The following is a 22,625-nucleotide window of genomic DNA, read 5'->3' on the forward strand; positions in this document are numbered from 1 at the left end:
GGATTTGCTGGTTATTTTGAATCTACTTTCAGGCAGGAGTTATGAGAGACTGGAGTCAGCGTGTTTCAGACCTGGGCAGAAATTGCCTTGTGCACTTTCCTTTGTGCTCCCTCAATGGAGTTCTTCACAGGATCTGCACCATCCATCTGCAGGATATGTATCCTGGCTAGGATCTTTGGACACTTGATTATGACATGATCTGTGGCATAGCAGCTGCATGCGCAGAAGGCATGTTAAAGTGTGGGCCAGATCCTCATCTGGCATAAATAGGCAGAGCTCAGTTGAAACCAATGGTGCGACAGTGATTTACACCAGCTGAGGAGCTGGCCTTCTGTTCCTAAGTCACTGTAGCAAATGGAGCTGTTGAAAGCTGCTGCTGCAGGTGTTGGAGACGGGCAGAGCCAGAACACAGAGCCTGGCAGCCCCCCACATTTTTGGTTTTGCAAAGTTTGGTGTAAAAACATCGGCTGTTCCATGTCATCTGATTTCTCACCTGCACTCTGAGTTTGTTTTTGCAACATTTCAGTTGAGAAATTTCATGATATAGCCAGATTTTTCCTAGAAATGGATTGATGTCTGGTTTTTACTGAATTGTGGAGAATACAATTTTGAATCTTACAAATATGCCTCTGTAGCTGGGAATCTGAAAGAAAGAGACATTTGCACAGCTGTGGGTGGGTGGGGGGGGGTGCATGTGCAAATGTCATCCAGGAGTAGGAGCTAGAGTTTAAGGGAAGCTAGCAAAGTTGGGATAGCCTTTGCAGGAAACACATTGGGCATCATGACACCCATGTCAGCTGTTTCACCAGGGGTAGGTCTTCCTCACCTGCATGAGGCAAACAGGAAATCAGTATTTCTTAAGTACAAGGATCTAACAATAATTGCTCTTGCAAGAATTTTCTGAAGATTTTAAGTTACCCTAATATCTGTGCTTCCATAAAGACCATGGAGCCAAATTCTGCATTCATTTTACACCAATGTAAACTGAGAGTGAACGCCACTGATTTCATTACACTTACTCTAGATTGACAAGGAGAGATGACTCTGGCTTTGCATGAGCAACCTGTGTCAAACAATCATGTATTTTTTGGTGGTGTGATAAGTGTTGTAAAGTAGATTTCTCGGTGGGGTTAAGAGGGGCTCATTTGGGTGTGTCCATGATTCCACCCTTGTGTAAAATTCTTATTTTGTGCTAGGGAAAAAAACCTGTGTGCTAGAATGTATAGAAAAGTGAAGTGTGAGTTCAGTATGTCAACATAAAGCAGAAGAGGGCTGTTGCTCCTGTGAGACATGTGCCAACGCTGAACATCAGAAGGAAATGCCTGAATCTTAAATGGGCATCTCTATTATCAGAACATCAAGCACAACTCAACAAGGAGTTTATTTTTCATCCTTTCTATTAGTAGCTGTAAAGAGGGTGCATGCCAGGCCTTTGAGTCATCCATGTATTTTACTGCGACAGGCGCTGAAGTACTGTTTTCAATGTACAATTATGGGTAGTGGTAAATGTTTGGTGGGAGTTGCTTGCCTGTTAGTAGAAGCTTGTATGCAAAATTAGAAGGTGGGCACCAAAGACATGAGCTTGTTTTTCCTTGGGTAATCTAGGAGCATGTATAAAGTGGTGTGTGGGTAACATATCTTGTTATTGAAAAAGCTAGAAGAGCAACTACTGCTGTTCTGTGACAACACAGTAGGCTAAAGAGCAGAAGGAAGAGGGTGAATGTTACTGTATGTTCTGCCATGTCGCCTTAGTCATCTAACAGTTGTGACTGCAGATTGAATTAACTGGGCTATATTTTTAAAGCACATGACATACTGAGGCTATGTGGTGGGTGTGGATCCTGGCAGAAACATGAAACGTGTAAGTCAGGGTATTTGGAAAGAGAAGATTTTAAATGTGGCCACTGCTAGTCTATTGGCTTGTCAAACAGAGTAAGTTATGCAAATGGCTTAAAAGCACGGGCGTGGTTGGGGGAGGAGGGCGTTGCTGCCTCAAACTGCAAGCCTCCAGCAGGTGCGGAATTTGCCCCCACCCCACATGTGGCCCCACTGGCCTGACTGATGCTGCCCCCCAAATATAGAAGTCATGCTATGCCTATGCTTAAAAGTGGCACTTGAATAACAGTCCATGTATAACAAAATTAGTAAAGGGACTAGAAAAACTGCACAGGCAGATTAAATGCATTTTGATTTTGAAAAAATTGGGGGGGGGGTGTTTTTTAAAGTATGCAACTGTTCATGCAAAACCTGAGCCTTAGACATGTGTGCACAGATAACCCTAATTAGTCACTGGATGTGCGATTTCTGATTGGTGTTGCAATCATGGTGACCATGGGCCAGAACCTCAGCCTAGGGTCGCTCTTTTTTGTGCTGATCCAGCAGTGTACCAGAACTTCTCATTGCCCTAATGAGAGAACTCTAGAGACACCAATCTTATACCACCGACTGTACCCCAGTTCCACATGGGGGACATTCCCTAGGGGGGTTCTGCCATGAATGCATCGTACTACAATGATCCTGAGATGGAGGAGCCATAGCCAGTGAGTTGTTACACTATCCTAAACTAGAACAACATTATGGCCCAGCACCAGGATAAGGGGAGCCAGGAAAGTAGCTCAGAGCCACCTTTGCCTCCCCAGCTGCAGCTGTGCTGAAGATGAGGTTGGTGTAACTGAGCCATAAGCCCTACATGCCTAACTCAAAAAAAAAATCGAGCCTTTGGCTACTTTACTAAATAAAAGAATTTTCAAAATACGTCATGCTAACAGCACTATGCAACTCTTACATAATGTAGGGCTGTAACACACGGTAGGTTTCAAACTGTACATTATGACATGGCCCATGATACAGTATAGCTACTATTTCCAGAGCGAAGGAGCCATTCTGGTGTTACCAATCTATATCTCATAAATCCAATCCATCAAACCCTTATACAAATGCCATATGACTAACCTAAATTATAGATCTTTTTGTCCAATTTAGGACACCATCCCAAATTCTGTCCTGACTCCCCAAGGCTGTAAATCAGTGTGGTGTTTGGCCCAATGTATGTGTTTGATTATGTGCCCATCCCACTCCCCCCACTGCTGAGTTACAGTTCACCGCCACTATGATCCCAATCACATAGAAGCACCACAGGATGGTGCTCAGATACTACAGATGAGTGCAGAATAAAAACCCTAGCTAGATATCTGCCATCCACACACTGCAACCCATCCTCCCTGAATGACTGACAGAGTCCTTAGGCTGGTCTGTTGTTGCACAGTATTATATAAAGATCTCCTGTGTGGGGGCTGAAATACACAGTCAGAGCACCACTGTCTAATTAGGTGGGAGGATTCAGATGGAGAATGCTACAAGCTAATCACTGTTTTTCTCCCATGTGAAAACCCTACAGTACTTGACCATTGAGATCAGAAGTTCCCTAGATCTGTCAAAAGGGAAGGCTGCTCAGAGCAGCTGAGCAACAGCTCTCTCTCTACCTCTGCACTTCAAGGCCCCAATCCAAAGCCCGTGGAAGTCTTCCCATTGACTTGGTTGGGCTTGGCTCATGCCTCCACATGTGTAGTCCCCCAAATGTTCAGTCTTTGCCAGCCTCGGGAAGAGAGAATCCAAAGTGCCCTGCGTGGCGCAATAACATTCTGCAACTAGGATGCCGAGGCAGCTGTGACCTGATTTGTCTGATCCAGTCTTGCTCTCCTCCCTATTGTTGTGCAGTTAGTGGGATATTTTCATCTGCAAAGCAGAAGCATGAAGCAGTACTAAGGAGGGCTGTGTATAGCATCCGTGGGTAAGAGTTTCCAGAAAAGGAGTGACTGACTCATCTGAATTTTAACCACTCTGAGTATTTTTTTTTTTTCTGACTAGCCATAGATTCCTCTTGCAGCTTGTACTGGGATGATGCTCCTCTTTAAACCTAGAGGCTAATACTGTCTTTTTACTTTAGCAAACCTGAGTTTGGCACTTTGTAGCCACATAATTACTAGTTTGCCATCATGAAAAGGAAACAGTTTGCATGATTTTTAGGGCAAAAAGTCCTTGCTGGCACCAATGGCCTGGTGTTAAGAGGTTCTGAGCACTGAATTCAATGAAGGTTGCAGGATCTCCCCAATATCAGGCCCAGTTTTCAAAGGCCCCTAGGTTATGACTATGCTTTAATTGTTAATTGTGTTTTAATGATTACATGTTGGCTAACATGACTATAAATTCCGGTATAGTCAATATAAACATCTGTTTCAGGACACACATCTCTGCTCCCAGCCTAGGCTTAAACACAACTAGCAAATAATGTTTGTTTTCAATCTGGAATTTACAGTCGTGTTAATTCACGTGTTAAACCACAACTGAACAAACATTGAACTACAGACACAGGTTGAACCCCCCAGCGAACATTGAAGGCATTCAGCACCTCCTAGCACGAGGCCCAGGATTTTCATTAAAACGTCTGATCAGCCTGTGGGAAGAAAGTGAACCAGTGAATGACTTAAGATAGCACCATGCTGAGCTCTGTACAATACACGCATATCAGGAGCTCCTCTCTGAGTCTGTCCTCTGCTTGCAGGCGGACAAAAGAGGGCAACTTGCTTAGCCATGAAACGCTAGTCCTTGCTTTGAAGCTGCAGGAAAAACTGGAAGCCCAGCATGCCCAAGAAGAGGAGAACGAACCAATGTTTCAGACCAGTTACCAGCATGTCTAAAATGTAAGCAGGTTGGTGCTTTTGAGCAAACAAACGCCTGCGATGTAAATCCCAGGGATTAATTCTTACTGCAGAATATGTTGGATTTTAACATAGAGACATCTGTCACTGAAACAGCAGGAAAAACAACCGAGAGAAAAACCATTAAACACACCAGGCAATGTGCACAGTAATGAGTGAGAAAGCAAAAAGCATAACATAGAATCTATTCCCAAACAGGAGGGAATTGGAGGGTACAGAAAGGGGAGCAAACTCCATTTGTTTCTCCGTTTCTCTCTCCTTGGTATTTGGCCAGAGCATTTGAAAGCTCTTGTTAATGTGCTCTACATCCCTTGGAGGCCTCTGCCTCTAGAGTGCAGCAGACTGCTAGGAGCAGCCTCTCTGTTAACCACTTTGGAAACTCTGCTCCTTGGGTTCAAATCCAGCACACGTAGCATGAGCAGAGTGGTAGCAAGTGGCTGCAGTGGTTGGGCTTTCCAGCAAAGCCACATAGGGTTATCTTGCAATTAGGCAAGAGGGATTCTGAATGTATTTGTGGGTTACTGACTGTCAATGTCTCTTTAAGGGCCTAGGCCACAGAAAGGCCTTCTAGGTTTAATGAGCTGTACAAGGGTGAATTTTGCCTGTGTAAACAGGCTGTGGAATTGATTCCTCATTCACGGAGAAAACTCAGCAGCCACTGTCCTGGCTTGCATGAACACTAAAGTCTGTTCAAATTCAGCTAGAATGCACGGCTAGCACTACGGCTAGTTTTGAGATCCTGAAATTCTGCACACTTAACCCACAAACAGTGGTCCAGGTGCCCCAGAGTGAGATTTGGGATACAGCAAGAAACCACAGCTTGATTGGTCAGTTGAAGAAGATGCTGAGAAGCACTGCTCACCAAGCTGTGTCAACAAGCATCTGCAAAAATCTCCTTCCCCTGCTCTTTTCAATTAATGCAAAAATCTTTGAGGATGACCATTCTTTTCACTGATGCAAAATGCTGAGAATTTCCCTGCGTGATGCAAGCTCTCAAGAGAAGTATTGTCTTCCCCCAGTGAGTTGAACTATTTATAAAGGGAGCCCTTGGCAATCTGCAAAGCCTTTGAAGTTTTAGAAGCATCTCTGTAATTATAGCCAGTGAGACGTTACAGCACTGGTGGCTTGAAGGAACAGCCAACCTATGGTCTCTACACAAATGATCCAGCTAACCCAGCCATCTCAAATCCTAGGTGGAGACAGCATGTGCCTATACACTGCATGCTGGCTGGGGTGTCAGTTTCTCTGCCAAATACAAACTTTCTCAGTCAGAAGTAAGTCTATGAAAACATATTATTATGTTTTTGTATAATCCCTAAAGCAAAGCACGAAACAAGACGTGATCCCTAAAACTGCAGACACTTCTGGAACAAATAGCCCCACTTCCTGCCATACGTACAATCACACATTGGTTAGAACTGCAAAGATCTTGCTGGGCGAATTCTCCTTTGTAACCAAAACCCTCCCAGGCCTCTCCCTTCATCCACCCACACAGCATTCCCAAAGGATGGGGGTATCCCTGCTTGCAGATTGCTCTTGCCACCCAGCTGGTGACATGCTTACGCTGCACTGCTTTCTCCTTCTCTCACAGACACAGTTTTCCTCCTGGGCAATGCTAGCTCACTGCTCAATTATATATCAGCAGGATGCAAAGCAGACCTGAGCCATCCACTCCACCCCATCCCCCCAGATAACAGGTTCTGACAGTGCATTGTGGCTCTCTTTAAAACTGGCACAGCACTCCAATCTGTTATGTGGCCTGCGCTTAGAAAGACCTGTCTCTCTTAATGTAACACTCGCTTATTACGGTATATTTGGAGTACACCCTGCCATCAGTGTGCGTGGGGGACTCTGCATAGAGCTCCCTAAGGAGTTCCACAGAGAACTCAAGGTTGTGACGTGGCCAGAACTTAAGATTCTGCCACCCTTACTCCTGTTTAGTACTGTTGTACTCAGATAGTTCCATTAAGTAAATGAGACTGTTACTCACCACATGATGTACCACCCAGCGTATCAGAATTTAGATCATTATGACTAGGTCCCTTCTAAATGGATCTGAATTTAAATGTGAGCTATTCACCCCGTGCTGTTCAGTACACATCATCTCTTGGATCTACATTTTTGGGCCAGAGTCTGAGCTCAGTTATGGTGGTGTAAGTCTAAAATATAGCAGGTAAAAGAATGGAATTTCTGTCTTGTGGGGCATTCCAGTCTTTTTGACACTTGGTTTCACCCTGAGTCAGGTTGAAAAGTTGAAACCTCAAATTTTCACAGCACAGATGTACCAAAATATTTTTTTGACCTTATCTGAACGCTCTGTTTTGACTGAATCACCTTGACTCATTGTCAATATGGATCATTTCAATAAGGTTGAAATGTTTCATTTTCTAATGTCCTGTCAAAAACTTTGGTGAACTTGATACGTTCTCAGGAAATGTTTCAATGTCGTTGAATCAATATTTTCTGATGGAGAACTGTTCCAGCAGAAAAGTCTTGACCAGCACTAGTCTGGAGTAACTGGGCCTCACTGTTATCTCCCCTCTACATTACTTGGGCAGTGTATAGCATACATAAATGTAATTTACACTCCCTTTAAGATCACTTTGACACTAGGGGCCCTTGATGCTATGGCTGCACAATGAGAATTCAGCCACTGACTTCAATGGTGGTGGTCTAGATTTATAGCTATGATCAGAATCTGACCTTTATATTTTCAACATAGGGAGAGACTTTCTTGAAAACCTGTTTGTAACCTTTGTGCTCTTTCAAAATAAATCAGCCTTACTGCCCCTTCTGTTACCATATGAGGCTGTAAAAGTACTTTGCTTAAAACCTCCATTGCTTTAGCTAGAATCCAGCTTTGTTCTTAGTTGTCTGTCCTGTTTTAAAGCTCTTGCAATTGTGACAAACCCAGGTCTTACAACTGAGACAGGACAAACCGTTTAATGCTTGTTCCCCAACACCAGCCTGACAAACTGTCAAATGTATTTTGTTATAGGTCATATGTCTCACCGCAGGAATACCACGTGGGAGCTTAACTGAACCTTTGCAAAGCAACGTGTCCTCCTTCATGTCACTTTCATCAAAAAGAATAACTGTCCCTTTAGCTAGGCTCTGTGCCTTCTGAATAATTGACAGCTGCACTGATATCTTTGAGATTGGCTCAAAGATCAACATCCAGGAAAAGTCCTTGGCCTTTTAGGATCCAAGGGGTTCCAAATGGAGATGTATGCATGCTGAAGAATATCTACTGTGCTCAGAAACTCCATGTGTACCAGAATGCCCTTTGGTTCACCTGGTCCATTGCCTTTCCAGGAAAGGTCAGGGGGCGGCATAATCTCAGGTGGTGTAAATTGGCATGGCTCCACTGAAGTCAGTGGGGCTATGCTGACTAGTGCCAGCTGAGGATCTGGCCACATGTGTTTGGTATGCAAAGATATAGCCTATAATACAACTGCCTGATTGGACCAAATGTGTTTCAGTTTCATCAGTATTCAGGCCCGCTCCTATGACACACAAAACCAAACCCCACGGAAGAGCTAAGCAGAGCAGTGAAAGCCTGACTAACCCCAACCACCTCACCACCCCCGGTAGTTCCTCAGCAAAGCTAGAAAAGGCAATGCTATGTCATTTCTTTAAAGCACATCCTCCCGTGATCTGTCACTCCATCAAGCAGCTGCAAGTTTAAGCCCCATGCTAGTCCCAGTGCTGCAGATGTGGCCTCTCGGGGGTATGTTCCTTTCACGCACATACAGGGCTAGGCTGTGATCAGCCCATGCATAAGTGTGCATGTGCTTGGTGAGTGGGAACACACCCAGAGCCTCTCCCGCAACACACCTTATGTGGCTGACAGTAGGGCAGAGCACAAGAGCAGCCCATCAATGGGGATATCCGCTCCTCCTCCTAACAGTGAACAAATTGCCAGAATGGGGGTTGGGAAGAACAGAGGCTACAGCCCTTCCCTTACCCTACTCCGTCTGCTCCCACCCAGTCTGTGGAGAGGGGCTGGTGCACTGTGGGCATCAATTTGCTCTATCTATTAGGATGTGACCCCCATCCCCACCCCACTCTGGGTACAGGAGCAGCCATGAGTAAAATGTGGTGCAGTGAAGCTAAGCAATGTGCTTAAGGTCTCATTAGTAAAAATGAGACTGGAAGCCAGGAGTCCTGGCCTCCAGACTCATAGACGTTAAGGCCAGAGGGGACCATCATGATCACTTGCACATTGCAGGCCACAGAACCTCACCCACCTAGTCCAGTTCTAATCAAGAGTACACTAAAAACCCTAGGTACATTAATCACACTCTACATTATATTCTTTGGATTGGAAATAGGCTGTCAACACTTTTCTAAAGTGCAGTTAACTAAATGGTGGGTAAAAAATGTCATTTTTCCTTGCAATTGTATGGGGTGTTTCACTTTAATTTTTTTTTTCAGAAAGAGGATAATTCTTCTCTTCCTTTAATGGCTGTTATTTTGAAGAAGTCTGGCCACTTTATATGATATACAGGAGCATTCTTATTTGAGAGAGATCCTGTCTGATATAAGGCATTTACAGGTTGCTAATGGATTAGCCTTTTCTCTTTGCAACACACTGCTGGCTATTTATACAGAGTAGGTTTTTTCTTGGTACATGACTGCTGTAAAACAAAATATTAACCATTCTAAAATTTCATTTTTTTTAAATTAATAAAACCATACCAAGCAAACCCAGGGCAGCTCAAGATCTGTTAGCTCTTACAGAGAATGGTTTCTAGACTGAGTCACTAGATTGTCTTTTACAGTTTGCATCTTGGCAGAATGATTTTCTTCATTTTGTTTAAGGACAAAAGCAAATCTCACCTCTTTGCAGCATATCAGTTGAGCTAGAATGGATGGACCTCATTGCAATGCAATTTAAGACTCAGATTTTACCAGCATGCTGATTTTTGCAAGCTGACATGTTTTCTGGTTGCCTGGATACAGTCGGCTGAAAAGCTGGGTTTTTGCATGGAGTATTGGCTCCAGCCTCAGAAGGCAATGACTCTTTCTCCTCTGGGCAATTCCATCATACAGCCTGACTATAACTGTCTTTTGAAAAATTAAACCGTCCTGGAGTCCTTTTAATATGGCACAATTTACATTAAACCACCTACTTGCTGTTTAATACAAGTGCTTCCCTGTCAGATTTCAACATTACAGTTCACTTGGTATTTTTTTTTTTCATTTCACTAAATAAATCCTTCACAGTGTATTTATAAATCCAGGGATTCCTTTTGACCTCTTGATACATAATATGCATCAGCAAACATACCTCCCAAGAGATACCAAACCTAACTTCTACCTAGCACCAAGGGGTCAAGAAGAGAGGTCACTGAAAGGTGAACAATCAATAGAAAATAGCTGTGCCCTGTATTTGACCTAAGCTGCTTTTAAGTAAAGAAAACAAGAAGGCATGATTATACCCAATACAATTTGCCAGGATGGAAAAGGGAATGGAATAAAGCAGATTTAGCTAGAACTACATCAATGATTTGCAAGCCCATACGAACATTTATTAAATACTGTTCTATTTAAAGCAAGAAGTGCCTTGTATTTTTTTTCTGTTCTTTTTCTCTCCAAATTCTTTTTCCTAAATATTTATTTTCTTCTTTCATTCCCCAGCATCCCTAAGGTAACTTCCGTATAGTAGAAACTGTGCTTTTTTGCATTGGCCCAGTTTTGCAGCAGGGAAGCCAGAGCCTTGGGGAAATAAGATTCTGTCTTTGAGTCTGCATGAAATGCAATGGTAGAGTCATGATCTGTGTTGCGGAAGGAGGAGATTGTACTACTTACAATATTTATTGATGGCTACCAGTCCTACCAGCTCAGGCTGGGATCTAATTGGATCTCATGAGATGAACAGTTAGTCTTGGCCAATTCTTAGAGAGGAGAACACCATATTTCTGCAGCCAAAAGGGTGAGTGATTCACTCCATGATATCTTGCCCGGTAAATCAGTAATAACATACACCCACTGCGGGAGTAATACATAATTCATGGCTGCCTCTCACAGGTGTCTATACGGTATCTACATCTCAAAATTTCTACAGCCGCAGGCATGCTGTGGAAGCAGACTGGAGCCATATGCTCCAATAGGAAATTCACAAGGTTAGGCTCTCCCCATCTTTCACCCTTTCACATGGGTGCAGCCTATAAATGTACTGGTGTATGTGGAAGGAGGTTTGAGTTCAGGCTATCGGACGCTCCGCAGGCTGGCCTGAGCTGGTGATCCGCTCTTTTAGTGGAGCAATGGAGCAGACCCTCTGTGGAATCTGAGATCACAGTTCTCACCTAGAGCTGCCAGTATGCTTCAAAATTAATTAATTAACATATGAAGTGTAGTCCATTAGGGACGCACGCATGCACTTCTGCTTGCAGATTACTAGCGTCTGGAGAGCCCAAAGGACAATTTATGTTCACAGGAGATCATCATTATACAGTCAGAGATGGTTTGGGTAATAGAATAGCATTCTGATTGAACTAAAGGGAGTAAGATCTGCTCCTCACAAAAGGTTCTCTGCCTCTTAAAAAAGAGAGAAGCTGGTCCGTGTGTGTCATGTATACGTGGAGCCAGAAGAGCAACATACAGTATATTCTTTTCTAATTCATTTGTAGCTTCATCAGATCTGAGAGGAGCCACAAACTGGGGGCTAAGGTGACGTGTCAGTTACATAGCCATGAAACACAGCTGAGCCTTCTCTCTTTTGATCCAGAAGTATTTTTATCCCCATTTAATGGATGGGGGAATAGTGGCACAGAGTAGGCGACTTCCTCAAAGTCACTCAGGAAGCCTATGTTGGAGCTGGAAAAGATCTCACCTGGCTTGAGTCCTAGGAAGTTAGGAATATCATGGGCTATTTTGCATCTACAACTATCTTATCTACATAACAAACTATGAGCAAATTAGGCACATCCAGGCATGTGCAATTTTCCATGGGGTCCTGGGCTTCTTATATTTTGAAAATGAGGCCTGACATGTCTATAGAACTGCTGGTAAATCATTGAAATATGCAAAAGTGCATTTTGGATTCAGTTTATCAGGGTGAGAACCAACATCCCAGCCTTCGTGATCTGATTTATTTGCACAGTCTCCGACGTGTTCACTTTCACAGTAGGAATCTCCTAAGTTTCAGGGTTAACTTTGTAACTCTGTTTACTTATGTAAAGTTGTGCTCTTGGTATGGTGATTGTGTTCTATTAATTATAACACTAGAATACACTGGGCCATATTTACAAAGTAGCCGCTTGAATTATGCCTTCTCAAAATTGCTTGTGCACCTGTTTGCATGTGCAAATGGGTTCATGTGCTAATTCATTGGCCATAAATTAAATGCTGGTTTGAAAGTGTGCCTTGTCCCTCCTTTTACTGTACTAAATACAAGAGCTAAGGGAGTTTAGAGCTTGCAGAATTATGAGATTGACAGCCCTGGAGAACACACTTCCATTTATCCAGAGAGGCAGTACCAGTTTCAACACTACCCTCCCGTGTTCTAGTGAGACAGCCTCTGAGAACAAGCCAGTCTCCATGAACTTAGACATGCATGCAGCTTTCTTCCTGAAAGGGACTCTGGACACTGCTGGATGGAATCAGGGGTGCTGGAACAATTTGTAGGGTGGGGGTGCTGAGAGCCATTGAACCAACCTGTAAACCTTGTATATGATGGAAACCACTTCAAGGCAGGGGGTGCGGCAGCCCCCACACCTATGGATGGAATATGCCACTGCCTGGTAGTCTACCACCATCAAGCAGAACACAGGTAGAATGTTAACATTTACAGGACACTTACATCTAAATCCTTCAGGTAGCTTTGAAAAATCTCAGTCCTAACTTCCCTCTCCTCATCTCCTTTTCAGGCTCAGTTCTCCATCATGAAAGAGCGACAGTAAAACATAAATAATAACAATAAAGGTTGACAGGTTTTAGAATAATACACGAATAATAAAGGTGGTGTATAAAGCACCAGCCTGCCAAAGCACTTGAGATACTGCACAAACCCTTAATAAAATATAGCAACCAACCAAAACATCGTGCAATAAATAAAGCAACCACAAATAAATATCTTAATTAGAAATGCCTGAGTCAGCGCGGAACAAGAAGAAGGGGAGCCTCTATTAATTTACGTGCACTCCTACGGAGTTAAATTGCAGCCCTATAGATAGCTCTGGCTGCCTGGGTGAAAAGCATGAAATTGCACAGACACCCACGCTGCACTCTCTGACTGATTATTTTTAGCATCAGTGACACGCTTACCTGAAGATAACTTCTACCAAATAAGGACACCCTTTGTCCCATTGTACATAGATAAGGAGCTGTGACAGTAAATCTCAGTGTTTATGCCTCTCTCTTTCTCTCTCTCGAGAGCAAAGCTCAATGCTAAATGTTCCCAACAAAATCACAAACCACCTGAATACCTGTGTGGTTTGAAATCAGTGAAATTCTGTGCAGGCGGGGGCAGAGGGAATCCATCCACCCAGTTCTCTTTGCAGCGAGCCTGGGAATCGGATGAGGCTTCTCAAAAGGCTCACTAAAATCCATTTGAACCTGGGCCGATTTCCAAACAGAGTGCCCAGTTCAAGAAAATATCCCAAGGATGCTTAAAGCACATGTTTAAAGCTAAGCATGTGGGTAAGTTCAGTCTGACATCAGAGCTGTAGTAACTCAGAACCTTGTCTGATTGAAACCAAAGAAAACAGTCACCTGAAGCCTTGATCAAACCCACGTAGCTACACACCTCCCAAATCAAATCTGATGCTTCTGCCAGGGAGAAGCTGGAACACTGATGCTGTAGCCTCACCTTCTCTGCTGTTTCACATTCAAGATGGGATGTAACTTTATAGACCCTGGAAGACTTTGAATGTTTTCCAAACAAACAAAAAGTTATCAGCCATGAAAATAGGCAAGTGGCAGTGTGGAGGTCTAATGTGATGGGGTTTCTCAATTCTCTCGCAGCATGGAGCATGATGCCCCAGGTACATGATAAAAACTTCTTGTATGCACACTGAGGGGAAAATGGAATCCATGTTTCCCAAAGTTTGTCTCCTCAAAAGATCTATGTCTTTGTGCCAGGTGGTGTTGGGGTTTCCTCTCTCAAGTGTCTCCTCCGGTGGTGTGTGCAGTTTTGGGAAAGCAATCACAGCCTTTGTTTGGTGGATAAGCACAATTTGCCAGGGAAATCTCCTCTGGCCCAATTCCATGATTTCATCCTAGCCCCTGTCACAATACAGTTAAGATCAGATAAATTAGGCACTGTGGGCTTGATTCTCAGTGTAAGCTACTGCTATTTTTACTGCCGATGGCATGGTGTAAGCATGAGGAGAATTTGGCCCTCTGTTCTTGCTCTTTGTCTTCAGACTCCAAGCTGTTGTTACTGGTTTGTCATCTTTTCACTATTGTGTAGTGCCATGAATGATACAGTGGTACAAACCAACCGGGGGCAAGGGTGAGCAGTTTGTGACAGCTGTCACCTTTGCCACCCCACTCAGAGGCGCACTTCCAGGAACCACAGGACAGCCCTGGAACTACAAAGTTCCTGGCACCACACAGAAATGCATAAGGAAAACTGCCTTCCAGCGTTTGCATTGTTGAGAAATGCTCTCAGCATGCCGCAGTGTACCACCGCCAGAATTTCCAGATTGGGGCTGCTTAGTGCTAAGCACCCACATATGGAATTTTTGGGGCCAGTGAATATCCATGGCTGTCTGTTTTAATAAGTCCTTATATAGCCCTCAGCACCATACCAGCTGAGCTCCTGTTTCTGCACATCTCTACTGAATACTGCTTAATGCATCATGTCTACTTATGCAAACACCCGAGGAAGCAAAGCGGAACATGAAGTGAAAATTACAAGTATAATTTGTTCTAGGAATTCATGTTTTCATTGAGACATTAAGCAATAAAGGAGTGTTTCTGAGTGTGCCTGTACGAGGCGTACTATGGAAGTAACAGCCACCCTGGCAGTTCGGATATTAACTTTCAAAAGAGTCTCAATAATGTCCTAAATTAATTAAACAGCCTTTCTACGCATTGCTCTTTGTTCTAAAGATCATTTTGTTCCTCTGGGTTTCCGCTTAAATCCCTTATAGAATGAAGAAAGTCCGTCATACAGAGAGCAGTTATTGCAAATAATCATATTTGCAAATTTTTTTAACCTCTTGACATAATGGGCTCAATTCATTTAATGCCACTGAGGTCTTATTATCTGCACTCAGAACACATAGTGAAGGCGAACAAGGAATGTCAGGAGCCTGGCTCATCAGAACCGCAGTGGTCTAGCGCACAATAGATTATTACCAGTGTCTATCATGGCCTGAAGCATCAGGGACAGATAAATTAGTAAGAGATGAATAGTACTGAATGAGACAATCTGGGGAAATATGGAATACTGCCATTTGGGGAGGGGCACATTTCCATAGCAACAAGTGGTTGACTTGTTTCAGTGATTCTCAAACTTTTGTACTGGTGACCCCTTTCACATAGCAAGCCTCCGAGTGCGACCCCCCACTTATAAATTAAAAACACTTTTTAATATATTTAACACCACTATAAATGCTGGAGGCAAAGTGGGGTTTGGGGTGAAGGCTGACAGCTCACGACTCCCCGTGTAATAATCTCACACACCCCTGAGGGGCCCAACCCCCAGTTTGAGAACCTCTGACTTATTTGATTAGAAATAGGGAGAAAGGAGAGAGATAAAATAAATCTAGTAAATAACACAAAGAAAGCAAGTGGTGGATTCTGCCCCCACTTACACTGATGTCAGACAGGAGCAACTTCACTGAAGTCAATGGATTTATACTGGAATAAGAGCAGAATCTGCTTAAGGAGTTTTCAGGATTCGGTAATGAGGAGGTCGCCTGATAAGTTGGAGTGAGGAAGGGGTGCTGTGGGTTTGGCTGTGTAACTATTTATCAGTGCAAAAGTTGAGCGTCCACTTTCTCTCCAGCTATTATATCTATCAGTTAGAATTGATCCAGAATCTTTAAATGTTGACATTTTTTTTGGTGAAGCAACGGGACCCGTTTTTCATGAAGAGTTTTCCCATTTTTTGACTAATAATACAATAATGATTTCATTATGTTCATAAAATGTTTAAGTATGGCTCTCCTTCCATCCGGTAGAACATTGTGTCATGTAAAACTAATGATTTAAAGATAGGATGGAAGTGTAACCCACACACCGCTTGGGTGTGGTGTTCTGTCCCATCTAGTGGCACCGAGACCACTTAGAGAGAGAGATTAATGAGTTTGCTTTACAGCCTTAGCTAACAGCCAGTTGGCCTGTAGCTCATGCGGGAGAGGCTCATGCACCAAGCTCCATAGTTCCCAGGTTTGATCCCGCCTGCGACAACCGTGGTCTGTCGGTGTTACAGAAGGACTTCGCTAGCTACCCTAGAACTCCTTCAAATCCATGAGGATACAGCTGGTAAACAACAAATCTGGAACATGGCTGCCTGTCTCCTGGCTAGTTTATCAAGCTTCAGTCAGCTATTGAACAATGAGTCTCCCGGTTCTATCTCATCTCCTAGGCTATGTCTAGAGCTAGAGCTAGGAGTGTAGACACACTCACACTAGCTCTCATCATGCTAGAGTGCTAAAAATAACAGTGTAGCCGTGGTAACACAGGCAGCAGCAAGCGACCGCATGGCCAAGCCGGCCTGAATACAAACCTGCCTGGACCCCATGGTATGTACTGGGGGCAGCTAACCTGTGCCAACTGCCTGTGCTACTGTGGCTAAACTACTATTTTTAGCGCACTCGCTCAGTGAGAGCTAGCATAGGTATGTCTGTGTGTAAGCAGTGTCAGGATGAGCTCCACCCTGACATCTGGTGGTGAGGTGTGGCAAGTTGTGGAAAAGAACTTCAGAGGCCGATCTCATTTGCATAGGCACACCCACCCTGCCTAGAATGAGGCCATAGCTGCCTAAATGGTCACTTTGGCTGCTGTGGGATCCCCAGTGTCTCTGTTATTGGGGCAGGAAGAATAAATTGTTATTATCCTGATTATGGGAACTGTGCTTGGAACTGTACGTGGCCTTTTGTTATGATGGAGGGACTCACCATCAATTAAGTGGCACTCGCTAGGCAAGGGTCATGGGTTCCAAAACTCTGTGAATTGAGAGAGGCTGGGGACAAGCATTAATACTTGGAGGCATGGGCCCCTTGCTGAGGGCCTTACATGCTAATTGCACTTCCTCCTCTCTCCACTGTGGAATATCAGAGCTAATTTTGATTCCATTAGGAGTCTAGTTACAGGCTGCTGAGCTCACTTTGGGCTAACAGTGTACCAGCACTGAGGCTCCCCTACTGAATTCACCAAAGAGCTGAACTGACTAAGAGCTGACATCACTGAGCGTTGTGTTAAGTAGTGGGGGAGCCTGAAGATATATTGTGGAGCAGTTTGCGGGAGGGCTGGAGTGCCTTGTGGACAGGCTGGTGGAGCAGTTCATAGGACGGCAGGAGCTGCTGGTGGGACATGGAGCAGTTCGTGGGACGGTGGGAGCTGCTTGTGGGCCGCGGAGCAGAGCTGAGCGAAGGAGTTCGTGGGGCGGCTGGCGGAGTGGAGCGAAGGCCTGTGGAGCTGTGGGGCGGTCAGCTTCAGATCATGTAAGGTGCCTCTTACCCCCTTCCCATCTCCACCCAGGTTGGGAGGTAAAAAGCTCCGCAGATAAACTTTCGAACTCTCGGGCTGCCCTGACCAGGGACAGAGACTTTTGGGTCATTGGACTTTTGGGACTTTGGGTGATTTGGGGTTGCTGGACTCAAGAACCAAAGGGAAAGGGGCATGCCCCAATTTGCTTGGGGTGGGTTTTTTTTTGCTCATGGGTTGTTTTATGAATCCTGTTGGTGGTGTTTCCCCAACATAATGCCACATTGTTTCTCTCTGTTATTAAAAGGCTTTTTGCTACACTCAGACTATGTGCTTGCGAGAGGGGAAGTATCGCCTCTTGGAGGCGCCCAGCGGGGGTGGTATATGTTTGTCCCAGGTCACTGGGTGGGGGCTCGAGCCGGTTTGCATTGTGTTATTGGAATGGATCCCCTAGATACTGAACCCGGCCCTTGTTGCTGCCAACTCTGATGGGCAGAAGGGTTACATGTGCAAGCTGGGAATCACATCTCTAGACACAGCCTTAGCGTGTAGAGGACAGGTTTGTAATTGGATTGTACATTTGGATTCGTAGTTGAGTAAGTCCCACTCAGCATTTATCATCACAATGCTATCTTTGGAACAATAGCTGCCGTGCGCTGAAATCCATCTACGTGGTGGTCAGATCACACAGAGATTAGCAATTTCCACTGGAACCAGATGCTGGATCCTAAGATAAAGAGAGTTCCTTAAATCTGAGAACTCACTAGTGGGTTCCACATCTATAAACTGAGGGCTTAAATTCAGCCGGAGTTGTCCAGAGCAAAGGTCAGGTAAATATTTTCCAACCCTCTGTAGTTTTTATAGCATGGCGGGGAGGGGGCAGATCTGGGAAATGTTCTATAAGAATTTAAGCCCTGTATAAGCTTCATTGATCACCATTGAGATTTTCAAAGCCAACTAAGGGATTTAGCCACACTCTCCCATTGAAATGGATTTAAGGTATTTGAAAATCTCAACTTGGGTTTGTACTGCATAGGCATCTCCACCACCTTAACTAAACTTACAAACTCCTGTCCAAGTATGCACTGAGTTTAGTGTAAAACATGGCATGGACTTTTGGGGAGAAGTCAGTTTTTTCTGTGGCTCTCCCCAAAGTGAGTCAGACATTCAGAGGGGATATCCCCAGGGCACTACTTATTTCTGTATTTTCAAAATGGGCTTATCTTTGACATGTGCGTGGCTTTCATCATGAAAATATCTTCCCATGATTTATCTGCTGGCCGAGCTTGTTTGCATCGTCCTGCTCTATTCTGGTTGATGAACAAAGAGCAAGCTGTCCCAGTGCTCATATCTGCTCAGAAATTATGCAGGGGACTAGCTCCGATCTGTTTTGCATGGCAGGCTATTTCTAGCAATCTCTGCACCTTCTGTTTCATGAGTGGCACTCAGCCTGCTGAGTTCTGGGAATAAGGAGGAGGTAAATGAAAGCATGTCTTCAGTTACACTAAATGAGCATGCCCTTTTAGCCATCTGTAGACATTACCTACCAGATTAATAACTTACATCGTAGACTGCTCCTCATCAGCTGTCTGTCTTCTTTATATCTGTACACCAAACCTTGCCCTCCACAACTTCCAGTCATGATCATGCATTATGCTCCTCTGGTAGGCATTTATGTTGTAAGTCCTTATATTGACACTAAATTTCAGGCATAATTTCTTAACCTTATTTTCCTTTTCCACCACAAAGTGGCTAAATGGTACCCACAAAGAAAGGGGAATGGCCTGTAGCCATCCTATGTTGTGCTGAGATTCTGCTAGCTCTCACAAGCAAACTAGGGTTAGGCTGAGCTGGTAGTTAGACAGGAGACCTCCAAGGAGCACCCAACTGTTGCAGCAGGAAGAGATGTTGGAGATTCACTAGATGACACCCTTCACGCTTCGGTGAAGACTGTACAAATGTCCCAGGCTAGCATCGGGAGGCACTTTTCCAAGTGTTTCAGGTGAGTTGTAAAATCAGGCTCCTGACCTCCTCCTACAGATCACATCGTAACTTTGCAGAAGCCTATAAGACTGTTAAGCCCAGTAGCTTGGCCAAATCGCAACTCAGGGACTTCTGCCTGCCTAAAATGCACCTATGTTTCCAATAGCTCAGGAAGGCAAATGGACATTTCACATGTGCAGGGCTTACAGGATCAGGCCCATATATTCTTCACTTTCTGTCCTAAGCTGTTGTCAGGACAGTTATATATGGTGGAACGTCCCCCATGATGGCTTCACATCTTGGCGCTAACGTGGTCAGGGCTTTGGAGCAGAGCCCAGAGCTGGAGCGCGGAGCTGCAGGTTTTTGCCTGGAGCTGGAGTGGAGCCGGAGCACAGCTCCAAAGCCCTGAACGTGGTGATTGTCAACCATCACGTTGTTCACTCTACCTGCATGTTAAATCCATTGTCTGTGTTTCACTCTGTTTGTGCAGTGCCCAGTACAATATGGTCCCATTATCTGTTGGCTTCTAAGCGCTTCCATAATACAAATATTAAACAAAGATAATAAACAAAGACGAAGTAAAATGAATCCTCTCTATCCATTATCAGCATCCCGGGGTACTATGAAGCTTAACTAACATTTGTAAAGTACTTTGAGATATTTTATTCTTAATGTTCAAACACTGGTCTTTTTTTAGCTGAGATTGCCAACATGATGGTGTGTTTTATGGTGTAGACACCGGTCCATTAGTAATTGCACTCTGATCTATCAACCTCATTCCCAACCCTCTAAAACAAAAGTTTATTAAAGGTACAGACTGAAGAGCTGGCCCAGTTCTTGCTTGAATAACAGCAACTGTTTCTTGAAAAAGCAAATTCCAATTATTAATATTTAAAAAGCCTCCAGCATGAACTCCTGTTCCGCTTTCACAGTTGGATTTCAACCATTTTGGCAGCCATTCAGAACAGCCTATTCTAGCGTGGGAGTGCACAGCACAGATTATTTAACAATCCAATTTGTCACAACTAAAACATTCAGGTTTGCAAATTATCTACATTTAGCTATTTTTTTAAAACCAATGCAATTTGAATCTAATGGTTTCTGTAAATCTTTGCTTACACTATCTAACTGCAGTACAAATTTCTCCTATACAGCTGAGCCCTCATGCCCTGCCTGGTTAAGTGTTTTTAAGCCATTTACTCAAAAAAAAAAACCAAAAAAAAAAAACCAAAACAAAAACCAACCAAACAAACAAAAAAACACAGGACTTTCCTACCCTTGCAATTAGCCCAGATTTCAGCCATCTGTGGAGCTGCACCTCTGCAAATCTCTAGCCCTGGCAAAGAAAGCCCTGCTGAAGCTGACCCTTACTTGAAACAGGGTCAGTTAACCCCCACCAGTGCACATTGCAGCTTTCACTGCCTATAATGCGGGTTTGCAGATACTTGCCTTTATCCTTGATTGCAGCCATCAGTGTATGGACAAAGCTGAAAAGTTTGGTGGTTAATTGAAAGATAGGAACTAGGACAATCAATTGACTTCAATGAGAGGTGCAAGCATAAATTCCAGGCCTAGGATCTAAATCACTGCAGTGAGTTTTGCTTTTTATTTTAGGCTGGAATAGCCTGATTCAAGGAGGAGATCAAGTGACCAGCCCACAACACGAAGTGTGTGAGCTCAGAGATCAAAAGCAAAGCATGGCCCTGAAGCCAAGGCTGCTGTTGATGATGTCCTTTTCTGCATGACTCTCCATAGGAAATGGGCTAAGGGACAAGTGTATAGTGAGGTGAGGTACAGAAGAGACTTCACTATAAAGACTGTCTCCTTCCGTCTCTTAAACTGACTTACTTTGAGAGTTTCATTTCAATTTGCTGCCGGATTTCCTGTCGTTCCTCATCCGTCCTCCTTGGGAAAATGTTCCTGTCTTCCAGTTCCTGCTTGCTTGGCCTGTTCTGTAGCTTTACTGCCAGCAGCTCTTTCTTGCATTTTCTTGGCAAGGTACCTGGGACACGCATTGAAATGAAAAAATGTCAGAAGGAGAGCTTGGAATTCCTGCCTATTTATTTATTTATTTTTATTTATAAGATCAGAAATGGGCTAGGAAGGAGTGGGCACCGGAGGATCAAACCTAAGGTATGGCTGTGAAATCCGCACATGTATGGGACAGGCAGCTTTGTACTTATTAATAAAAGTGGTGCTAGGACGGAGATTGCCCCCACAGCTGTGGATAATGGCCCATTCGGAAATGCTTGAAATTATCATCTCATTTGTACTGTTGTAGACCAGGATAATGCTCTCAGAGAGCTATGACTCTTGGTAACTATCAGCTGAGGCAAGGTTCAAACCACTAATCTAGGAGTCAAAGGGGGTGCACATCAGCAGTCCTCTGAGCCATCTCATGTCCCAAAGCAAAGCTACATCCTGGAGCACTTTGTAGTAGGACTAGGCAGTTCAGGGGAATGGCTGGCATGGAGATCCTTTCCCCTCTGGGTTACCAGCTTAAATCCAGGCCGGTTGGTAGTTGCTGAAAGGTGTACTACAGATGGTCTCAACCCAGCGGTTAGCTGACAGAGTATAACAAACAATAGCACTCATTGGCACCCTTGCGAACAGTTTAGCAAAGAAGCCAAGGAATGAATTGGCTTTGCAGACTGCACTTTAGTCTTACCCTTGTATGATATCTCCACAACAGGGTTTTAAGGTGCAGCTGGTGAGGAGATGTGGGACACATTTGCTGATGTTTCCTATGCCATTCTGTGGACAGCAGAGGAATTTGGAAAAATGCTGAGCTTTATTCCCCCTTGAAATCAATGGGAGTTTTACCCTTTGGTTCAGTGTAAAGAGAATCAGACTGATGCTGAACACTTTTGAAAATCCCATTCTTAATGTCCAGGACTGACAGTCCAGCATGGATAACTTTAAGTTAGCCTCTCACACACGCAATAGTTCCAAGTTAAGTGTGGTTATTATAGATGCCGTTGGCCCAAATTTGCAGGCTTCTGAATATGCACATTAAACTTTTTTGAACATTGCCCTCCATTTTGAACAAACACAAGTCAAAAGATGGAGAACCAGGAATAGGCAGCCTGTAGAGTACATATGGGTCACAAGATATGAGCCATTATTGACAAATCGACCCCATTAAGTTGTCTTAGTGCCACGGTAAAATTTTGTTTGGCATGGTGTACATACAATTGCAACCCTGTATTCAGGGTTTCCCCTATGGAGAGACTTCAAGGAATGAAATAAAGGGTCAGATTTTCAGAATGATGTGTGCAATGGTGGTAATTTGCTAAGATATTTTGGCAGTGGGAGGTA

At 44.0% G+C, this 22,625-nt stretch overlaps 1 protein-coding gene across 7 annotated transcripts in view; it reads right to left on the reverse strand.

Moving 5' to 3' along the window:
* Positions 1 to 22,625, reverse strand: part of PHACTR3 (phosphatase and actin regulator 3) — a 160,387-nt gene that overhangs the window by 22,909 nt on the left and 114,853 nt on the right. For all 7 annotated transcript variants that reach the window (XM_073309199.2, XM_073309198.2, XM_073309201.2 and 4 more), the window contains one exon: positions 21,156 to 21,309. In XM_073309199.2, coding sequence (XP_073165300.2) covers positions 21,156 to 21,309 — 154 coding nt within the window. The remainder of the gene's footprint in view (positions 1 to 21,155; positions 21,310 to 22,625) is intronic.

The sequence above is a fragment of the Lepidochelys kempii genome, chromosome 13, assembly GCF_965140285.1.
Source record: "Lepidochelys kempii isolate rLepKem1 chromosome 13, rLepKem1.hap1, whole genome shotgun sequence".
Lineage (NCBI taxonomy): Eukaryota > Metazoa > Chordata > Testudines > Cheloniidae > Lepidochelys > Lepidochelys kempii.